This window comes from Pipra filicauda, unplaced genomic scaffold (genome assembly GCF_003945595.2).
Source record: "Pipra filicauda isolate LSUMZ 115617 unplaced genomic scaffold, ASM394559v2 scaffold102_size2360937_pilon, whole genome shotgun sequence".
Lineage (NCBI taxonomy): Eukaryota > Metazoa > Chordata > Aves > Passeriformes > Pipridae > Pipra > Pipra filicauda.
This window is the reverse complement of record NW_024103463.1, coordinates 62,807-81,816: the sequence shown is the minus strand read 5'-3', so window position 1 is coordinate 81,816 and position 19,010 is coordinate 62,807. Positions and strand designations below refer to the sequence as shown.

At 47.1% G+C, this 19,010-nt stretch overlaps 1 protein-coding gene across 4 annotated transcripts in view; it reads right to left on the bottom strand.

Moving 5' to 3' along the window:
• Nucleotides 1-19,010, bottom strand: part of HEMK1 (HemK methyltransferase family member 1) — a 32,156-nt gene that overhangs the window by 10,165 nt on the left and 2,981 nt on the right. For all 4 annotated transcript variants that reach the window (XM_039390957.1, XM_027728894.2, XM_039390922.1 and 1 more), the window contains exons 2-6: nt 16,866-17,308; nt 16,297-16,388; nt 15,181-15,274; nt 2,254-2,403; nt 166-230 (exon numbers count right to left, since the gene is read on the bottom strand). In XM_039390957.1, the coding sequence (XP_039246891.1) occupies nt 166-230; nt 2,254-2,403; nt 15,181-15,274; nt 16,297-16,388; nt 16,866-17,126 (662 nt within the window). In that variant the 5' untranslated portion in view covers nt 17,127-17,308. The remainder of the gene's footprint in view (nt 1-165; nt 231-2,253; nt 2,404-15,180; nt 15,275-16,296; nt 16,389-16,865; nt 17,309-19,010) is intronic.

Genomic DNA, 19,010 nt, shown 5'->3' with positions numbered 1-19,010 from the left:
TAAACATAAGCATTTTTTTCCAAGTTATTACACACTTTAGGAGCTCTACCAAACATTCTCTGGTTTCCAGTGGTGATAAAAATGAACTGCATGTACAAATACTGAGGAATCTTGGTCTTTCTCAAACAACAATTTACAAAAAACGAGTAATACATGGTCTTGTACCTGTGTGCATTCTCCCTGGTGAGATCCACAGCAGCCTCCTCTTTATCCATGGCTATGACCTGGCTCTGGGACAGAAAAAAGAGCCAACAAACCCCACGTGTTACAACATCAAAGTTCCCAAGCTCTGCCAAACATGCAAGATCAAAACTGACAACTGACTGTTCATCTTGGCTCCTGAAAGGAACAGCTCATGAAGAATGTATCTGGGGCACTGCTGGGATCGTGAGTCACGTCCAGTGAGGCACTAACGTCACCAAAGGCACTCTGCACCACAGCCAGGAGCCACCCAAACAGACAGGCCTCTGAGCTGACAGCAACAGTCACACTGAGTCACAGCATCTGACGTGCTCACAGCTCCTGGTAGCGTGAGACACAACACTGCCTAGTCTGGGGTAGACAGAGGCTGAAGGAAGATCACGTTGAAGGTTTCTCCTCTCTAACACAGACAGAATCCCTCCCAGCATTAACACAAGCACTTGGACAGAGGTTCTGGAATTTTCCATCTGTTATGCAGACACCTTTTACCTAGTTGCTCCACTGCAGTCCTTACACCACATTCACTGCCTGTATTGACTGCACGTACTTGACTGTGTGTCAAGTATCTGAGAGTTCTCCAGCAAAATGTTAAGAGGCAGGGCTACACAGCCAAGAGATTTGTTTGGCCTTCCATTCCACCTTGGGAAAAGCACAGGCAAAGGCCTAACTTGGTTTTGCTTTGCTTAATGCTTTTTAAGCACAGTTATTGGCAAGAATTTACACAGAGAACACATGCTTGAAGAAACTTGAAGAAACACCCTCATTTGCAGATGATGGTGTGATTTGCCATCATTCCTAAGGGGATGAGTTTCACAGCCCCAGGCTACAAACCACACACATGAAGCTGACCCTGAACGTGAAGGACGCAGCTGAGTCCATAAATGAAAAGTTGCTGCTGTTTTCTCAGTACCCTAGTGCCAAATTCTGCCTCAAACGCTACAGAGATTACACACTGTAAACTCCACTTAGCTGTCAGTGTGGGTACCACTAATTCTAATCAGTCAAGGCTCCTTATTTCTCTGGGCACAGTTGTTTGTGCTGGGAAAGGACTGTTATCAGTCACAGGGACAGACTGATACAGTTCTTTAACTTAACAAGCAAGGAAAAGAGCATGAAGCTCTTCTCCTAGCTCAGGAAATCAGACCAATTATGCTCTGAAGTCATGAAATTCAAGTATTAACCTTCTCAGGTCATTGGGAGGAGGAAACACCCCTCCCATTACAGGCACCAACCTCTAATTTTTACACAGCAAGGTTTACACTTCTACAGGAGGAGGGGTTGGCCACAGCAATTCTTGTTCATGAGAAGGAACTGGCTGGTCTGCACTTCTGAGGAAAGGGGAATACTTTCCCCTTAAGCACACACAGTGAGATCTTGGATTCACTTCTCGTTTTCCTTACCAAGAGTATCTCAGTAAACATGTCACAGGCCACAAGAATCAGGGGCAAGAAGGGCTTTGGTGACCCAGACCTCAGTCCCCTTCCTGCTCTTTTCACTTTGTTCAGAAGCTGTGGGTTGTTACCAGGGAACAAAAGACTTGTAAAAGGTGGTTTGGCAGTGGTGGCAGTGACATATGCTTGTCATATTGATCCCAAGTACTGACACTGCTATGGTAAGCCCTTCCCTGGATTCATTCAGTCTCCAGTCTCCTAGAGACAAGATCTTTTGGTTCACAGCAAGGTGATTTTTAGAGATGACTGCCCCATAAATTCAACTAATGAGTGTGTGCCCATGTCTCATCCCTCCTGCCCTCAGCCCAGGTTATCAGCTTAAACCAACACCCACCAGTGCTCCAGGCCAAGTGAGCTGTGACAGCTGAAGAATGAGCACATTCACTTCTTTCATTCTGATTATGTCTCTGCTGCTCCTGCAGACAGCTGGGGAGAGCAATTCCCAAATAACCCCCCTCTCCTTAGTATGAACTCACAGAGCCTGATTGCCACAGACCTGAGCTGCCCAAATCCCACCAGAGACACCTCAATGAAGATGAGCAGAGCGGGGCTGTCCTCTAGCCCAGGCACTGCTGGACCAGGAGCACTGAGGAAAGCTCACCTGTGGCAGTTTGCACAGCAGACTCAGAGCAATTGCTCCAGAGCCACAGCCGACCTCCAGGATCACAGGATGAGGAACAGGAACTGGGAAGCAGGGCCCTGAATTCGCACATTTCTGAGATTCTTCCTCCACAACTAAAGAGACCAGATCCTAACGAAAACAAACAAATATTACTGAGGGAGCTGTTTTGATTCACACCTTTGTGATCTGAGGACTGCAGTTTAAATTTCTCAACTGTGTACCCAGAGAAATGTATTTTTGTCGCTAATTTTAAAAACACAGATGGTAGCAATGGAACTGACGTGCCAGAAGTCACTTCAGCTCCATCTGCCCCACAGGGTGCTTTGATTAGCAACCAAATCCTCCGGATACAATTTCCCACAGATCCTCTGAAATCTTCTTGCACTGTTAGGAAAAGCAATAACCAAACAGCTGGAGCACATTATCTTCTGCAACACCATTTTATTTACTTCAGAATTTCAGCTTTCAGAATTTGCAAGCATCAAAATTTAAGATTTCTACACTGTCTCAGTAGGGTGTGTGATCTGGAGGAGCTGCTAACAGCATCTAAACTAATAATCCAACCTGCAGATGAAAAGCAAAGGCAATGGGTTACTAAATGATCCACATGAGCAGCTCCCTGCATGGATTTCAGATTGTGGGCTCCTACTATGTTTTAGTGGTATAAAGTCACATGGAATAGGTTTTCATCCATGCTCCTGTATCTGCATGCAGCTCTCTCATTGCTCCCTCCTCCCTCCCATCGCTCTCTTCTTTTTTAAATCCCTTCACAATGTCATGTAAAATCCAATACAGCAGAAAGGGTCTCCAAGATTTCCACATTTGTGAAAATAAGTGACTGGCCACAAGAGAAAACACACATGTGCCTCCCTCAGACTGCAGCATGAACTTCCCTTGTTATTCACTGGAGAAAACTCTAAGACAGAAAGCTCACAAACACCTTGAGTTCCTCAGCAGCTCAGCAGGTGCTCACAGCTCCCTGCAGTCCCACAGCAACACACAAACAAGGCCCTGCTGCCCAAGGCACTCCCACCACAGCTGGGATACTCCACTTGAGAGGTCTGCTTTGGACTTTTCCTCTAAATCCAGAAAGTCTGACAAAAGTAACAAAAAACAATTGGCTCGATTTTGCCAACAGGTAAAAATAAAATCCATTACCAGGAAAATAACCTGCCTCCCATTTTAACAAGGAAACTTGCATATTCTTGGCATAAGCAGGAATATTTAAAAGCAACAAGGCCTAGCAGGCAGGTCAGCTTCTCTTCTACTTTACAATGGCCTTTGTCAGGAGCCTGAACTGGGCAGGCTTGTACATAAGGGCATAAGGCCTTCCTTGGATCCATCCCCCAGCATGGGGTGCAGCCAAGAGATGCCCTGTGCACAGCTGCAGTGTTCATGAAGATATCTGCTGCTGCTGGTCACCCTTCATGTCAGGCCAGTCCACACCTGCAGTAAGTGGGGAGGGAGGATGCAAACAGGTACAAAAATGAAGTGTTCAGGTAGATGAGCTTTGATGACCCATCCCCAGAGCAGAGCTCCCAGGGCATGGGCTGTTTGGTCAGACAGCATTTTCTGAGCTTTCCCACAAGACATGAACTGCTTTAAACGTACTGAAGTACTGGGCCCCTGCATACAAACACCCCCCCAGTGCTGAGAGAACAGAAGTGAAGCTTGCACTGCTTCACAGTCGGGGATGGAGAGGGATTTTCAACTCAGCTGTGTTAGGCCTTGCTGCTATTCCAGCAGCCTGGCTCTGCCAACAACAGCCTGTTGGGAGCCACTGGTGCCTTGTCTTTCTTTAGGCTCCTTTTCACAGCCACAACCATGTGGGGCCTTCAGGGGCTTTCCAGCAACAAGCACTTTGACTGTTTTCATTGTTTTCTCCCACATCTCCATTTGCTGAGCAGGAAAGAGTCAGTCTGCAAAGATGAGTTTGGTGACTGACACCTAAGTAGCCCCAGCCAGGGATGAGGAGTCACAGCACAATGCCCTGCCCTGGTCACTGTGTCATTATTGGCATTGCTCTCATACAGGATTTTGCTCACAGCCTCCAAAATCACATTTTGCTCACTGCTGCTCTGGCATTTCTTTCCTAGACAGCAATGGATGAAAACATTCTCACAGGCCTCCAACTTGTAGGAAACCATTAGAGGACTATCAGACAACAACAGGGAAAAATAAAACACCTTATCTACCCACTTTTGTGTAAAAATGGCTTTGGCCATTCAGCCAACAGCTCCAGATGAATCAGTCTGAGAACACTCTGGCAGTGGAGACAGCCAGAGATTGGAACCACAGCTGGTTTGGCAAAGCAGGTGCTGATGATTCCAAGAGGCACCCAAAAAGTTCTGCTTGGCCATTAAATCACTCTTTGAAATACCAGCCATTTCTGCACACTTACAAATATTTCCAGGAAATCTCCACAGTAACTCAGAACCATCTGTTCCTGGAGTAGCACAAGTTACTGATTACAAATGTCCAAATGTGACTTCCACACACCAGAACTATTCTCAGCATTTATTAACTTCCTTAAAGTTTGTCATTAGCAATTTCAAGCTTGGTGGTTTTTAATGGAATGTCTACTTTACACATTCCACAGTGAAAATATTTTACGGTGCTTGCCAAAGCTCCTAATTAAATATGGCCCATCTCAGCTTTTACCACATGTGCAAATGAAATGAGATGTTGGTATTCCTTAGGCTTTGTATCCTGCTTCCCGACCCCCCTTTGTCTCGTTGTCTTGGTTATTTCATATGCTCCTTACTGAGGCAAAGGCTGGTTCTCTCATAATATGCATGTTTATCATAATAGTACCAAATTAAAAGATATTAAAAATAATGTGACAACCTAAAGAAACGACATCTTTTTCCAGACATAAGTATCTCACTGCAATAAAAAGTTGAATAATTATGAAAATAATTATTCGACTTGATTGATGAGCAAAGATGAAGGTTTTTTAACTGGCAAAGAACCAGGAAAATCCAGCAACCATGACACAGAGCGTGTCCAGTCATCCCACTGCCATTGCCACTAGATTTCCTTCTCGGAAAACAGGAATGATTAAATTATCCTAAATTGTTTTGAAACCATTTTCTTCAGATTCTTCTCAGTATTTTTCATCTTCTAGCAAATGATTCAGTGAAAATCTGTGCTTTTCCAAGCACACCACCATCTCCAAAATATCAGCACTGCAAATTGATAAATTACAGCACTTTGCAGAACCCCTTTCAAATCTCATCTTGGGAGATGATGTATTTCTGGCCAAGCATTACAGTGTTCATAGAGACTACAAAATACCCTGCAGGTCAGACATTCCCGACCTCTGCACAAGAATCCGACTGGAACAACACCAGGGAAGAGCAACAAAGGGGTTGATGGTACAAAAAAAGAGATGCCAGTCCCAGACAGAAAAGCTGGGACAACAGCAGCTGGCCAAAGGCTGGGCAGGATACCCCACATCTTCTCAGCTGAACAGATTCAGAGCACAACCATCTCATATATAAAAGCCATTTTAACTGTCAGTTTGATCACCAGCTTTAAAGGCTGGAGATGAAATGACAAAAGTTCCACCGGGACAGAAGAGAAAACACTTTGGCAGCCTTGGTGAGTAACCCTGGGAATGTGTTAGGTAAATTCAGTGGGACCTAGCACTCTAAACTGAAATGGCAGGCTGTTCAGCAGGGCTTACCATCACTCACACCATTTACAGGGTTCAATACACAGTCAATACATCCTGGAGAGAAATGTCCCTCACCACAGAAAAATGCTAATTTTGGAGAAAACAAAGACTTGACAATGAGCGTCTCTAAAACCTGGAGAACAAGTCAGCTTGTTCAGATGCCCTGTCTACAATATCTAAAGAAATGGTGCTTGGCTGCTCCTGAATTGGCTTTTTTTGTTGTTGTTTTTACTGTTGCAGATAAAAAAAAAACGTAAACACAATTTAAAAAAATCAAAGTGATGTATTAAGGAGCAAGTAAAATCATAAATTAAAAAAGTATTTTAGAAATGTGACCCCATTCCACATTTGCCCACAGCATTCCAACCACTGGGTAGGATGAATGCTCAATTGTGGAGTCATTAGAATTCAAATTATTGCTTACAGTATGAGTCATTATTGTCAGTAACAACACAGTCCACACTAAAAATCCTGCTGACCAGTGGTACAGGTACTGACAGAACTACTTTTAACCTGGAGCCTGGTGTACACACACATGGCTGTAAGTCCCAGCCACCTCTGAAACCTGTGCATCCATGAGAGTGGCAAGTGAGGTGCAAGGCAAAGTATCTGGAAGGGTTTTTAGATTGCACTGGGCTGAAGGTGACACAGGCATCAAGTGATGGGTTTTCAGGGACCTACACTCTATTGCTTAGCACAAAAGAGTGCTACAGACCCTCTGTGTCTTTGCCAGAAGAGAATTTAAAAATCTATGGGGGAAAATGCCAGACATCCTTGGGAGGGAGAAGGATATTCAGTCCTGACTAGCAAAGGAAGAGCTTGGAAAGACTAGAAGAGATCTATTAGTGTATTTAGTCTAGAAAAGTGAAGATAGAGAGGATCTCATTAATGAATAAAAATAGCAGGTGCCAAGAGGATGGTGCCAGACTCTTCAGTGGTGCCCAACAACAGAAGGAGGAGCAATGGCCATAAGCTAAAACACAGCAAGTTTCACCTCAACATGAGGAAGAACTTCGTTCTGTTGCATGTGGCAGAGCCCTGGAACAGGGAGGGTGTGGAGTGTCCCTCTCTGTAGACATCCAAACCAACCTGGACACCTTCCTGTGTCACCTGCTCCAGGTGGCCCTGCCTTGGCAAGGGGGCTGGACTGGGTGATCTCCAGAGGTCCCTTCCAGCCCTAACTATTCTGGGATTCTGTGATTGCCTGGGGTTCCACGTACAGGGGACACAAATATTTGCTTCCGATGCTACTTAATTTCCAGCACTCAAGAGGCTCTCAAGCTTTTGTCTCTCAGCCAAGCCGCTCTCACCTCACGATTCCAGGAAGTCTTGCTTCACTGCCAGATTCACCCTAAGTTCACACTGTCATTTATTTGGGTTTTCTCTCTCCCCCCCCCCATCTTCTCTGTTGAGCGAAACAAAGGCAAACCCTTGTGCACACCTCCGGCTTCCCCTGAGCCTCTGCCTCACCCTCCCGCCCCCAGCTGCGGTTCCCTGAGGCCCCCCAGCACCACTGGTGTTCTCACAGGTTCTCGGTATCACCTCTCCCCTGTGGCCAGGTCTCCACTGTATTTCTTGGAACCACAGCTGCACAGAGCAAGTGTGAGGCCAGGGGCTGCCAGCACCCAAACCACAAGCCCCACAGCTGCAGGCCCAGCCAGCAGCCAGCGCAGGCTCAGGCTGTGTCCAGAGTGCAGAGATTCCTGTGCTCCAGAGTGCAGCCGTGGGCAGGGCTGGAGGGAGGGAATCCTGTGCTCCAGCCCAGAAACAGGGAACAGCCCATCGGATGCTCCAGCCGCTAAAGCACAAGGCTGAGAGAAACGAGAGGAGGGGAGGCACAGGAAAGGCAAGGCTGGATGGCACAGACTCACACACTGTTCCCTGTAAGCACCTTTTTTTGTGCCCCACATGCTCTGGGGAAAGCAGGGAAAACAAGGTTTCAGGGGTATGAGCCAGGGTGGCAGGGAGCTCTCAATTCCCAGGTTGGCAAACAGGACAAGGAAAGCAAAAGACCCAGGAAAACCACCTTCTCTCTGCTCTCCTACACTTCCTGGGATTGTTTTTCTTATTTGTGTGCTTTCCAGAAACTTCTGTTCTCAGAATCCAGGACTTTCCATAGAGCCTGATCTGATATTAACCAAATCACCCCTCCCCTCCTGTTTGTCCACTTGGCTGCAAATCAGCACATGACAAAACAGCAGGAAGCCAAGCTGGAAACCTAACTCCATGGCAATGGCCCTAGGAGATCCCTGCCATGTACCCCACTTCCAAAACCAAGCCACCAAGGCAGCCCAGTGCTCCATGGGCAGGCAGGGGCCTTGTCCTGGGCTCTTCTGCCTGGCACCGTAGTAAGAAAGAAAAAACTTTGCACCAAGTCCAGGAAACTCCTCCTATAAAAGTACAGTAAGCAAAGCATCAGAATAACTGCAGAGAGAGCTGCTGATTTTAGAATAAAAGGTGGCTTTATCAGGCATTAGCAATGACAGACAAACAGGTCAAAGCATGCCTGATACTGAGGAAGGGCTTTGGCTTCTCTGTAACACATGTGTCAGGGCACATGCCAAGTGCTGCTTCATCTGTTGGAGGAGAGGCTGTGACAGCACCCAGACTTGACTTTACCAATCAGCAGCAACCTTAGCAACCCATATGTGCCCGTGCCCAAGAGAAATTCCCACAGCTGCCATGCCTAAATTTAGCCACAGCCGAGGGGCAAGAGTGGCTCCAAGTCACGGCACTGGCTGTCCCTCAAGCCTCCAGCACAGAGCTCTGTCTATCCAGACATCTATATCTAGCAAGGTATCTTCTTTCTCTGCAGATACTGCTATTGACCCCTGCCAGACACAGCATCTGGAGGGATGCACTGCTCTAGCTCACTAATCCCTAGCTCTGAAATTCCAGTTACTTGGATATCTGAAAAAAGCTCACGTGGGAATCTCCTTGAGTCCCATCTGTTCCAGCCTTTCTATGGTTTGTTTTTCTCCATTCTAGTCCTACATCCTGCTTTAACTGCTGATGAGCTACAGTACCCTGCTGAAATGCACAGAAATAGAGACCCTCTTTCAATCAGAACAGGGAGATTAAAAAGCTAAAGGCATCAGAGTTCTTGTAGGGCCAAAAAAATACAGGCATTAACGACACAGAGATCTGTGGGAACATATTAGGTAAGTCTGTATATGTTAACCTGGGGAACAGGTTTGTACATGACTTAAAAGAAGAGCTGTTGCTTTCCTCGCCTTCAGCACAGATATTAGCTTTAAATTTACATTTTTTACATTTTGAAAATCACCAACTTAGAAGTAATCCTCTGCAATAGCAGAGCCTTTATTTCTTGGATAGGAAGCCAGAAGAAACTACCACTATAATTCATCAAGGCCAGTTAGCCAGGAATAACCTTGTTTCTTCCATCATTTCCTTTTGAACAAGAAGAAATCTGTCTGAGGAAAACATTCTGTCCTGATTTTCAAGTGGCCAGCAACAGACTCCTGTTAAACTGTTTCAACGTTTAATTACACTCCCTGGTAAAGATGTGCACCTTTTCTTCTGGCCTGCATTTCTAGTGCTTATTATACACTTGTCTGTGAAACCAGAGAGATTTCAGTTATCAAATTCCTGCTCCCTGTGCCAGCTAATTAACCCTTAAGCTTGTCTTTGATGAGCTAAGCAGTCTGTAACAACAAGGCAGAATTTTTCCAGCTATTAATCCACATACTGGTTTTTCTCCAAACCCAGTTTTCCACTTCTCTCCCAACCAGTCAGTAACATAACTGGACATAATAGTTCTGCAGCTATTCCACTCCTGCAGCACTAATTCTTTAATCCTGCTACTTGTACGTGGCAATCCCCTGACCCACACACAAGGATCACGTGAGCCCACTGGGCAGCCCTGAAAGAGGGTGCTCATGGGATCAGCCAACATCCATAAAATACTGGAGATCCCAAATATTCCTCCAAGCACTTCTGGCAGCAGAAATGCCTTGGCCACGAGGCACAGGCTGCACTATTTGTCTCTGTATATATGACCCTATTAAACACTTGTGCCCAGCTCAAAGGGCAATTCCAATTGCTCTGCAGCAACAACAGGCTCCCTTCATAATTCCCATTCCCCAGCCTCTGTGCCACAGCCCACTTTCAGAAAATATTGTTCTCCTCCAAGATAGTGATAAAATACTGCATATCACAGGGGCAAAATGTGATCTATGTGAGGCCACACAGCAACGCTCCATCTTTAGCACGTTTGTTTACAGCTCTATTTTGACAGATAGCAGTTAGCATTTGATTTATTAAATAATGCCCTACTGCATTTATGTGCAACATACCTTATACAAGTCTCCACATATTTCAAGAAAGGACCTTAAGCTATGTCAAGACAGGGCACCATGACCCTTTTCATTTCTGAAACTGGGAAGTCAGTGATGCAGAAAGGAGAAGCAGCCTTCCTTTGAAGGGACAACTGGTCAGAGGCAATACCAGGAAGAAAAAGCCAATCTCCTGAGTCCTGACCAATGCCTGTATCCACTAGACAGTGTGACCTTCAGACCTTTCCAAAAAGTAACCATCTGTGGTGATGAAATTAAGGAAATGAAAGGACATTTCTGCATCAAAGGCTTCCTTTCAGCACTGATTAAACCAGAAAATGTGTCACTGCTTTGACATAAAGCACTGGCAAAAGGCCCCACCTTGCAATCTGTGTATTTGCATATGCAGGTCAGGAAGGGAAAATCCTCCCTTCTCTGTGTGCTGGACCTTCTTGAAAGGTTAATGATTATGTTTAGCTAGAAGTAAAGTTAACCTTTGTGAAAGGTTTCTCTGAGCAAATCTTTGACTCAAGTGCCTTCACAGAACACTCCACACAATGACTGCCATTCCAAGGGCAGATGCAAGTAAACAGCAATGACTTCAGGGCTTTGAGCACATTTTCATGGGAAAGAAACAACCTATTTTGGGAAACAAGCAAAAAGCTTAAAAATCATAGGTGGAAAAAATTGATTAGACAGTGACCTAACTAAAAATTACACATGCTGTAGACACTTAAGTGAATGACTGAAGTGTTATGCAGTAAAAAGTAAAGGTTTTCCTTCATGGTCAAATGAGCAGGCAGCACCAGAAGCAAAGAACACACTTTTCCCACTTACAACACAAAATTAGAAAGATTCGCTGCCAGATGATGTCAGGGAGGTCAGACACAGACGGACTCCAAAGAGGATTAAACAAATCAATGGAGGACAGATCCATTAGTGATGATGAAGCAGGATGGCCCCAAATCCAGCTTTGGCTAAGACCAGTCCTTAACTGCTGATTGCCAGAAGAAAAGGGGACCCTTCCACACCCACCTTTTCCCTTGTGATTTTGGCCCCACCATCTGCTACAAGCCCAGATGAGCCCCAGTACACTGAACTAGACCCACCAATATAGTCTGACACACTGAGTCTTCTTCTTTCTCTCACAGGAGATTGTAGCCACGATCTTTTTTGCATCACTCCTAAATGTTCAGCATGCCACAGATCTGTAGTTTCTTTCCCTAAGAGGTCTCCCAGGCCTAACACACATCCTCAGCCTGCAGTGCCTCCCCTTACAGGACAATGGACTGTTCCCATGCCACAGCCACCACAACAAAAGCCAAGACAGAAAAAATTATGCAGGGTGTGAGTTTGTGCTGAGATCACAACAGGTGAAGGAGGTGACTCCAGGAGACTCCTGGGTGGCCTGAGCTTTTGCTTTTGCTGCTGGGAGATCTCCAGAGCTGCTTGGGAGGACTGTCACAGTCCCACAGTCCCAGCAGCTTTCCTCCAGGAAAAGCAAAAGCTCAGTGTCTGAGAACCTGCCTGTACCAACACAATAGTTGCAAGCGATGAAAGGTGGTCATTTTTGCTTCCACTGAGCAAATAAGACTTTTTAGAAACACCAGAAATCCTGGGATAAGTGATAGGAAACAGAACCCTGAGGAACCCCGCGAGCCCAAGCCTGGAGCGCCCTCTGGGGGTAAGAGACGGGAGGGCCACGTACCCCAAACTGCTTCAGACAAGTCCTGGACCAAACCAAACCTTCCCTTAAGGAATCCGTGGTGAGGCCTATACTTGCCTGGACAAGAAAGGAATTATGTATCCATGGTTGGCTGGATTCTCCTTCTCTCTGTCCTCATTTTAAGAGGCTTTCTTTGGGAAAAGGTCTTTCTTCTCCATTAATACAGTGACCAAGGAGCGTTGAGACAGGGATGCCTTGACATTACAAGAATAATTGCATAAAAAACATAAAATGAAACTGAGCACACCCCTAAACTTTAGACCAAACATCCCCAGTGCAGAAGCCTGGTGCCAGTGCCACAGGAGCAAAGCTGGGAGGATGCAGAGCTCCACAGGCCCTCACAATCCCACTCAGCCCTTGCAGCAGCGAGGCCAAAGCTTTGCTCACAGCAGGCCAGAGCTTAAACAGGACCTGCTAGTTGCCTCATTTTGTTCCCGGTTTCCCATGGAACAGAAGAATGAAGCCACATGTGCTGAAAAATATTCCCGGAGGGAGCGAACAGGAGAGGGCTCAGCTCCCAGAGAGAACTAAACAGTCTGCACAGGGGCAAATTTCACAGGGCAATATTGAGCAGGCAAGGGAGCTTCTCTCTCTGCATGTGTCTCTGTCCCCAGGCCCAAAACAATGCTCGTGGTTTGTGTCCTGCTGTGTTTAACTTCATGCCATTACCACAGCGCTGGGAACAAGAGTCACAACCCTCCTGTTGTAGCCAGACAACAAAATGTGTCATAAACTCAGCTCCCCTTCTTCTCAGACTTCAATCAACATACAGGAGCACTTGATGAAGCTACATAAATAAAATTAGGGAGCAAATTTTGCAGCTGCTTGTGCACCAAAAAGTCAATTTAGGGAGTCACATTTGCTCAGCCAAGGACATGGCTCATGTGTTCAGTCACAGATGAGCAATATGAACCTGGGATAACAACACTGATAATGAACTGCTTCCTAGAGAACAAGGATTGTTTACGGACAGTATTTGGCGAAAAGTTTCAGCACTACTGGATTTGAGAACACTGCAGACAAATCCTACACAAAAAGAAAGCAACAGATGCAACGAACTTTCAACATTTCTGAAGGGAGGTATTTCCACTGCAGTTTTAAAGTCCAGTAAAGGCTGAAAAAATTACTCTGATGAAACAAAACGTAGGCAAAGCCCAACCCACCACACAAAGCTCCCAGCCTGAGATGAGCAACCTTTCCTTCCAGCAGAAGGAAAGGATCTGGCCACCAAGGTGCTTTGTGCAACAGGTTATGCACAGGACATGGTTCCTGGAAGCAGCACATGTCTGAAGCCACACCCTGCCAGGTGCTGCTAAACAGCTGGATCTTGTGCCAAAGGCTCTTCAAGTCACAGTAACCTCCCCAGAACATCACAAGGAAACTCTGAGTTGCCCTCAGAGCTCCGTTCCCGAGCTATTTATCATAAACTTCCGGTCTTCCATACTAAATGTGCTAAAAACGTTCCTTCAGAGTAAGTAAAGTGACACATTAAATCAAGTTTTCCCAGGGATGAGGCTTGGGTTAAGCTGTTTATGGTACATCTTTGCACCAGGGTATGTTAAGTGGTTTCAAACACAGTGTGTTGCACGGCACTGCACTCCAGTTTGGGCAAGAGGAGGTGATTTTACCAAAACCAGGCATGTGGGCTCAATTAACAGCCACCCCGCCTTCCACTCCACACAATAGGCCTTTGTTTGGGGCCTGGCACTGCATGGGGAGAATCAGAGCACAGCCCCAGAGGAAGCCTTGCCAGCAGATACTTTGTCTTGCAGAACTGAAGTCCCCTCTGGTTTTAATGATCCAAGAACTAATGGGGTGTCAGAGGTTGGAAATACTCTCTTCAGTCAACCAGAGCAGAAATGCTGTTGACAACAACAAAGCCAACCATCACTGGCTCCAACTGGCAAAACTATTCCAGAGCTCCAGAGAGCTCTGTCTCCGAACTTAAGCACCACAGAGTGATCAACCCAGACAGAGCAGAGAGCTCCCAAATTCCCTGGACACAAGTGCCATCACTACGATTTAGGGCCCAGCAGGCTTTCCAGGAGATGCTGCTGATGCCCCACACCAAATCAAGGCTCTGGGTCTGAGTATTCTTCTACAGGCTGAGATGAGAGGATGTCTAAGTGGTAGTTGTGCTGATTCCCACTAAATGGTCTGGAACCCTCTCATGGATTTCAGCAGCAACCTCTTCCTCAAAGGGCACAACAGAAGCACAGGCTGTCTCTGCCTGTTAACTTTTGTCTAATTTTTGAACACTACAACAGTCACCAAGCAGCAGGCAAACAACTGAAGAAATGACTACTAGACTGAAACTAAGTTTTCGGGACTCATAAACAGACAAGCTATGGAGACCACTTCATCTCCAAAAGTTAACCCAAGCTCCAGAAGAAAATAAACCAATCCAAAACACAGGAAAAAAACCCCTCACAAATCTTAAACTCTCCAAGGGCCAAGAGTTTCCTTGCTAGGATGGTCCATGCGCTGAAAGCTAGGCTACTGTCAGGGGAAGTGTCACCATGTAGTTCTTGGGCTTTTCTGTAGCAGCAGGAACACTGGGGAAAATGGAGTTTTAACTTGGTCATGTATGGCTGTCCTTTACATTCTTATGACTGACAGTCATGTTTAATTCCTGCCCAGCTCAGAACTTACCTTTCAGTTTCCTGTGTTTGTCCAGAAACCACCGTGGAGCCATCAGACAGGTGGTAGGTGCCATTTCCTACCAGCCTGCACTGTTTCAGTCTGCACATGGACAAACAAGCTCTCTGGAATCCATTACTGTTTTCCAGTAGCAGCTTCCTGCTACTGCATGGGTTTGCTGGCAGCCTCTGGACAATGTTTATATTCTTATCCTTGTATCAATGTACTAAGCCACTGGGATATCAGTATAGATTTTGAACTTCTATGACTCCTTCCTATAGCAGAAGGAAAGCAAAGCCAAGTCCTTCCATCAATGGTGATGGATCCCAGTGTAATTAAGTGAAATATCAGCTTGCAACATCTCTTCCTCTGAGCCAGGCAGCAAAGGTCACCAGCATCAGTTCCAGATCACAAGATTAGAATCCCCTCCTTGTTTTAAAGAAGTGGAATAACCTGACCTCATCACTACAACCTCAGGACACACGGGGAGCCTCCACAGCAGTGCTATGATTGTGCTGTGTCACAGAACTCACACACCCAAGCCCCCACAGCCCCCACAGCCATACCTCTGTTTCAGGCCGTGGAATGAATACTGGGGGTCTCATCTTCAGGGTCAGGTCCTGGAAGTCCCACTCACCAAGCACATACTGCACTGGCATCCTGTGGCAGGCAAGAACAAGTGTGAACACCTGGACACACACCTCACTGCTGAGCTCACACCTCACTGCTGAGCTCACAGCCCTTCTGAGGGGGAGCAGCTGCACCCCCCAGGCTCAGCTCTGTGAGCAATGTGCACATGCACTCTGGGGGAGCTGCGTTCCCACAGCTGAGTTTGTTATCAGGTACCCGACCCAGGGAACTACAGGTCAGTCAGCCTTACATAGATAGCGGGGAAAGCGATGGAACAAAGCAGCCCTAGAGACTGCTTCCAAACACAGTAAGTACAGGAAGGGAACTGGGCGCAGTCAGCACAGATTTAGTAAGGGGATATCATTCCTGACTGACCTGGTAGCCATCCATGACCAGTTTGGTGCACGAGGAGAGCAATCAATAAATACTGTGTATCTCGACTTTCCCAAGGGCTTTGATACTGTATCCCATAACTCCCTCGTATACCAGCTGAAGTACAGACTCGACAAACGAGATGGACTGAAACCGGACTGAACTGTGAAGCCCAGAGGGCTGAGCTCAGCAGAGCAAGGCTCAGGTGAAGGCTGATCACCAGTGGAGTACCCCGGGGTCAACAGGGGGGCCAATACTGCATTAGGACCTTTGTTAGTGACCTGACAGAGAGCACCCTTGGCATGTCTGCAGGTGACAGAAAATTGGGAGGAGTGGTTAACAGACCAGATGGGTGTGCTACTTTCCAGAGGGACCTCTGGAGAAATGGGCTGACAGGAATCTCAAGAAATTCAGCAGGGTAATATGAAGCCCTACAAACAGGGAAGGAATAACCCCATGCACCAGTACAGGCTGGGGGCTGACCAGCTGGACAGCACCCTTGCAGGAAGGGCCCTGGGGATCAGGTGGAAAAGTTTTGCCTACCACTTTAATCACCACTAGAGACCAACACAGCACTGTTACTTGACATCTGAGCTGCTGTTGTCTGCTACCATTCTTCTGGCTGATTTAAGGCTGAAGGAAAACCCTCTGAAGGAACAACTGTAAGAGGATGCTCTTACCTTTCTAGTCGCCTGTTGCTCAGCTGCTGGATTTGCTCCTGCTGCATTGCTGTAAGTGGACTGTGGAGGCTTTTGGAATTCAGGCTCTGAAACTGAAGACAAAGTCACTTTAAAACCTGCCCCCTTGTGCCACTGGGGTGTCCTCTGCCACCCTGCCAAGGGCATCCTCCAGGGAGGTCCAGGGCATTGACAGTCACATATACCTGGGACTGCTGGAAAGCCCAGGTGATGAACAGGACCTATCAGCATGTTTAGAAACAAACCCATACAACTGTTCTGCTACTTTTTGGGGCTCACAAGAATAAGTAAAATTAAGAATCACTTCATCAGGCAAAATCGGGGTAAATGTGTATGTCATGGGTTAAATTTCAGTCCCTGCAAAGGACAGCATTTAAGAGGCCCCAAGTGCTGTGCTGGCAATAATAAACTATGGCTCACCCTCTCTGCCATTTAAGGAAAGATAAGTTGTTCTATTCCCTACAAGTGAGATAAAACCGAAGGTAAGGGATTCAATCAAAATGACAAAGTGAGAGGCAAGCACAGACCTAATTCTTTTCTTATTACTTAACTGTTTTTGCTCCCAGAACAAATGACACAATGTATTGACTGGATTCTCGTGCTTCGGGGATCCCATTTATCTCAAACACCTTCTGCCAGTAGTTGACCGTATCAGCGGCAGTCAGGAGCCCAGGTCCTGCACTGCAGCTCTGCCTCAGAGACAGCTGGTTTGGACTGAGGACACCAGCTTCGCTTGGACTCCATCGCCCTGGCACGTGCTGAGGTGAGAGGCTCAACAACCTCCTGAGCAGTGGATGGCTGAGGCATCTCATTGTTGTGCAGTGTCTGGTTTCCACACGTGTTCCTTGTTGCCACCTGCTGATCCAGTCAGTGCTGAGGCTCCCAGGACACCCGGTGCCAACACCAGCCACTGTGGCTGAGCACCAGCTGACCACAGTCAGTGGGTTCTCCTCGGGGAAACGTGACAATGGCACCGTTTTGCAGCTCTTCTGGTCTAGAAAACAAGGCAAGAGAACAGGTTGAATTCACCAAATCACAGATTCCCCTCTGACAGAACACAGACTGTTTGCCCTAACCCCTGCCCACGGGTATAAAACCAACTACTCCCAGCCTAAGATTACACCAAAAAAAGACTCAGGTGACAGCCAACCAGCTCTATCACTGCAGTCCACTACTCCACAGGTCAGAGGCCAGTCCTTGCCCACAGCAGGGCAGAAAGAAGCTGCCTACAGAGGCACAGCACTCCTGCCTGTTCTTGCTCCCAAAAAGCCACTGACGTACTAACCTGCAGCTCCAGCCCTTGGCTCTCCACCCCACAGATCACCCTGGCTCCCTGCAGGAAGAGCTTCAGTCTCTCCCCAGTTCTTTCTTTTACTCCTCTCTCTGCTCATAAACCCCAAGTCCTAGGTTAGCAGGGGTGCTCACAGAAGACCTGGACTCAGTGGGTCAAGGGTCTTCCACACTGTCACTGTCCCCAGAGGACAAACAAGGGGTCACAGGGCCAGAGCTGAGCTAAGGGCAGAGAAAGGAAAAAAACTCACAATGTAACAGAGGGAAGAGAAACACTTGGAAGATGGAAAGGCCAGAAAGGGTAAACCCTGCCAGAGGGAAGTCAGTCTCTTAAAAGAGAGAAGAAGCAGAGCCAGACAGAGAGGGAATAAAAACAAACAAGATGACTGCAGGAGACAAAGGAAATGAAATTTTACAAAACAGCTGCTGCATATCACACTTGGAACAGTGGGAAACAAACAGAACAACAACCACATTTTCCTGCTGTGATCCATCTGAAATGAGGGCCCCCCCCTTCCTTCTGACTCACAGCCCCTGGAGCCACTGTGGGTTTCCCTGAGAGCCCATTTCCATTCCTCTGTTGATGGCTGCTTTTCAACACTGTCTGGGAGAGGCCACAACCTCCTCTACTCCAGTTGAGAAAGGCACCACACAGCTAAATCCCTCTCCTGAGCAGCTGGCAGCACCCAGAGCGGCTCCCTGCCCCACAGGAGTGCTGCTGCAGGGACAGCTGGGGATGCCAGCTCTGCTCCAGCCTGGCAGACGCTGGCACCACAGCCATGCTCCGTGGGGCACCTGCCCTGCTCCTGCTGCACAGCAAAACCGTGGGACAGTTAGGCCTCCACTGCTCTCCTCTGTAATATCAGAGCCCAGAAGGAAAACCCTGCAGCAAAGATCTCCAGACTGGCTCATCTGCCTCCTGGCAAAGGGGTGGGTGCTGTAAGAGCTCAAGAATCCCCTCCTTACCCTCTGCATTACTCTCAGCAGAGAGACAAACAGTCCCTATGAAACTTGCCTTTATGTTAAGCATAAGCAGTCTCTCAGATACAGTGTTTACCCAGGCAGCTTCCCACTCCAAGGCCCCGTTTAGGGGATACTGCCACAAGGGGAGCACTAAAGGACTAAAACATTAACAAGCATTAGTGTTGTTAGGGAGGCAGAGAAGACCTTAATTGACCATAGCTGGAACAATGCTGGCATTACTGGCATTATTAATCACAGAATCCTTGGGGTTAGAAGGGAGTTCTGGAGAATGTGGAGTCCAACCCCACTGCCAAGGCAGGGTCACCTGGAGCACGTAACCCAGAAGACATTTAGGAGGGTTTGGAATGTCTCCAGAGAGGGAGTCTCCACTACCTCCCTGGGCAGCCCATTCCGACATCCAGTCACACTCTCTGTGTAGCACT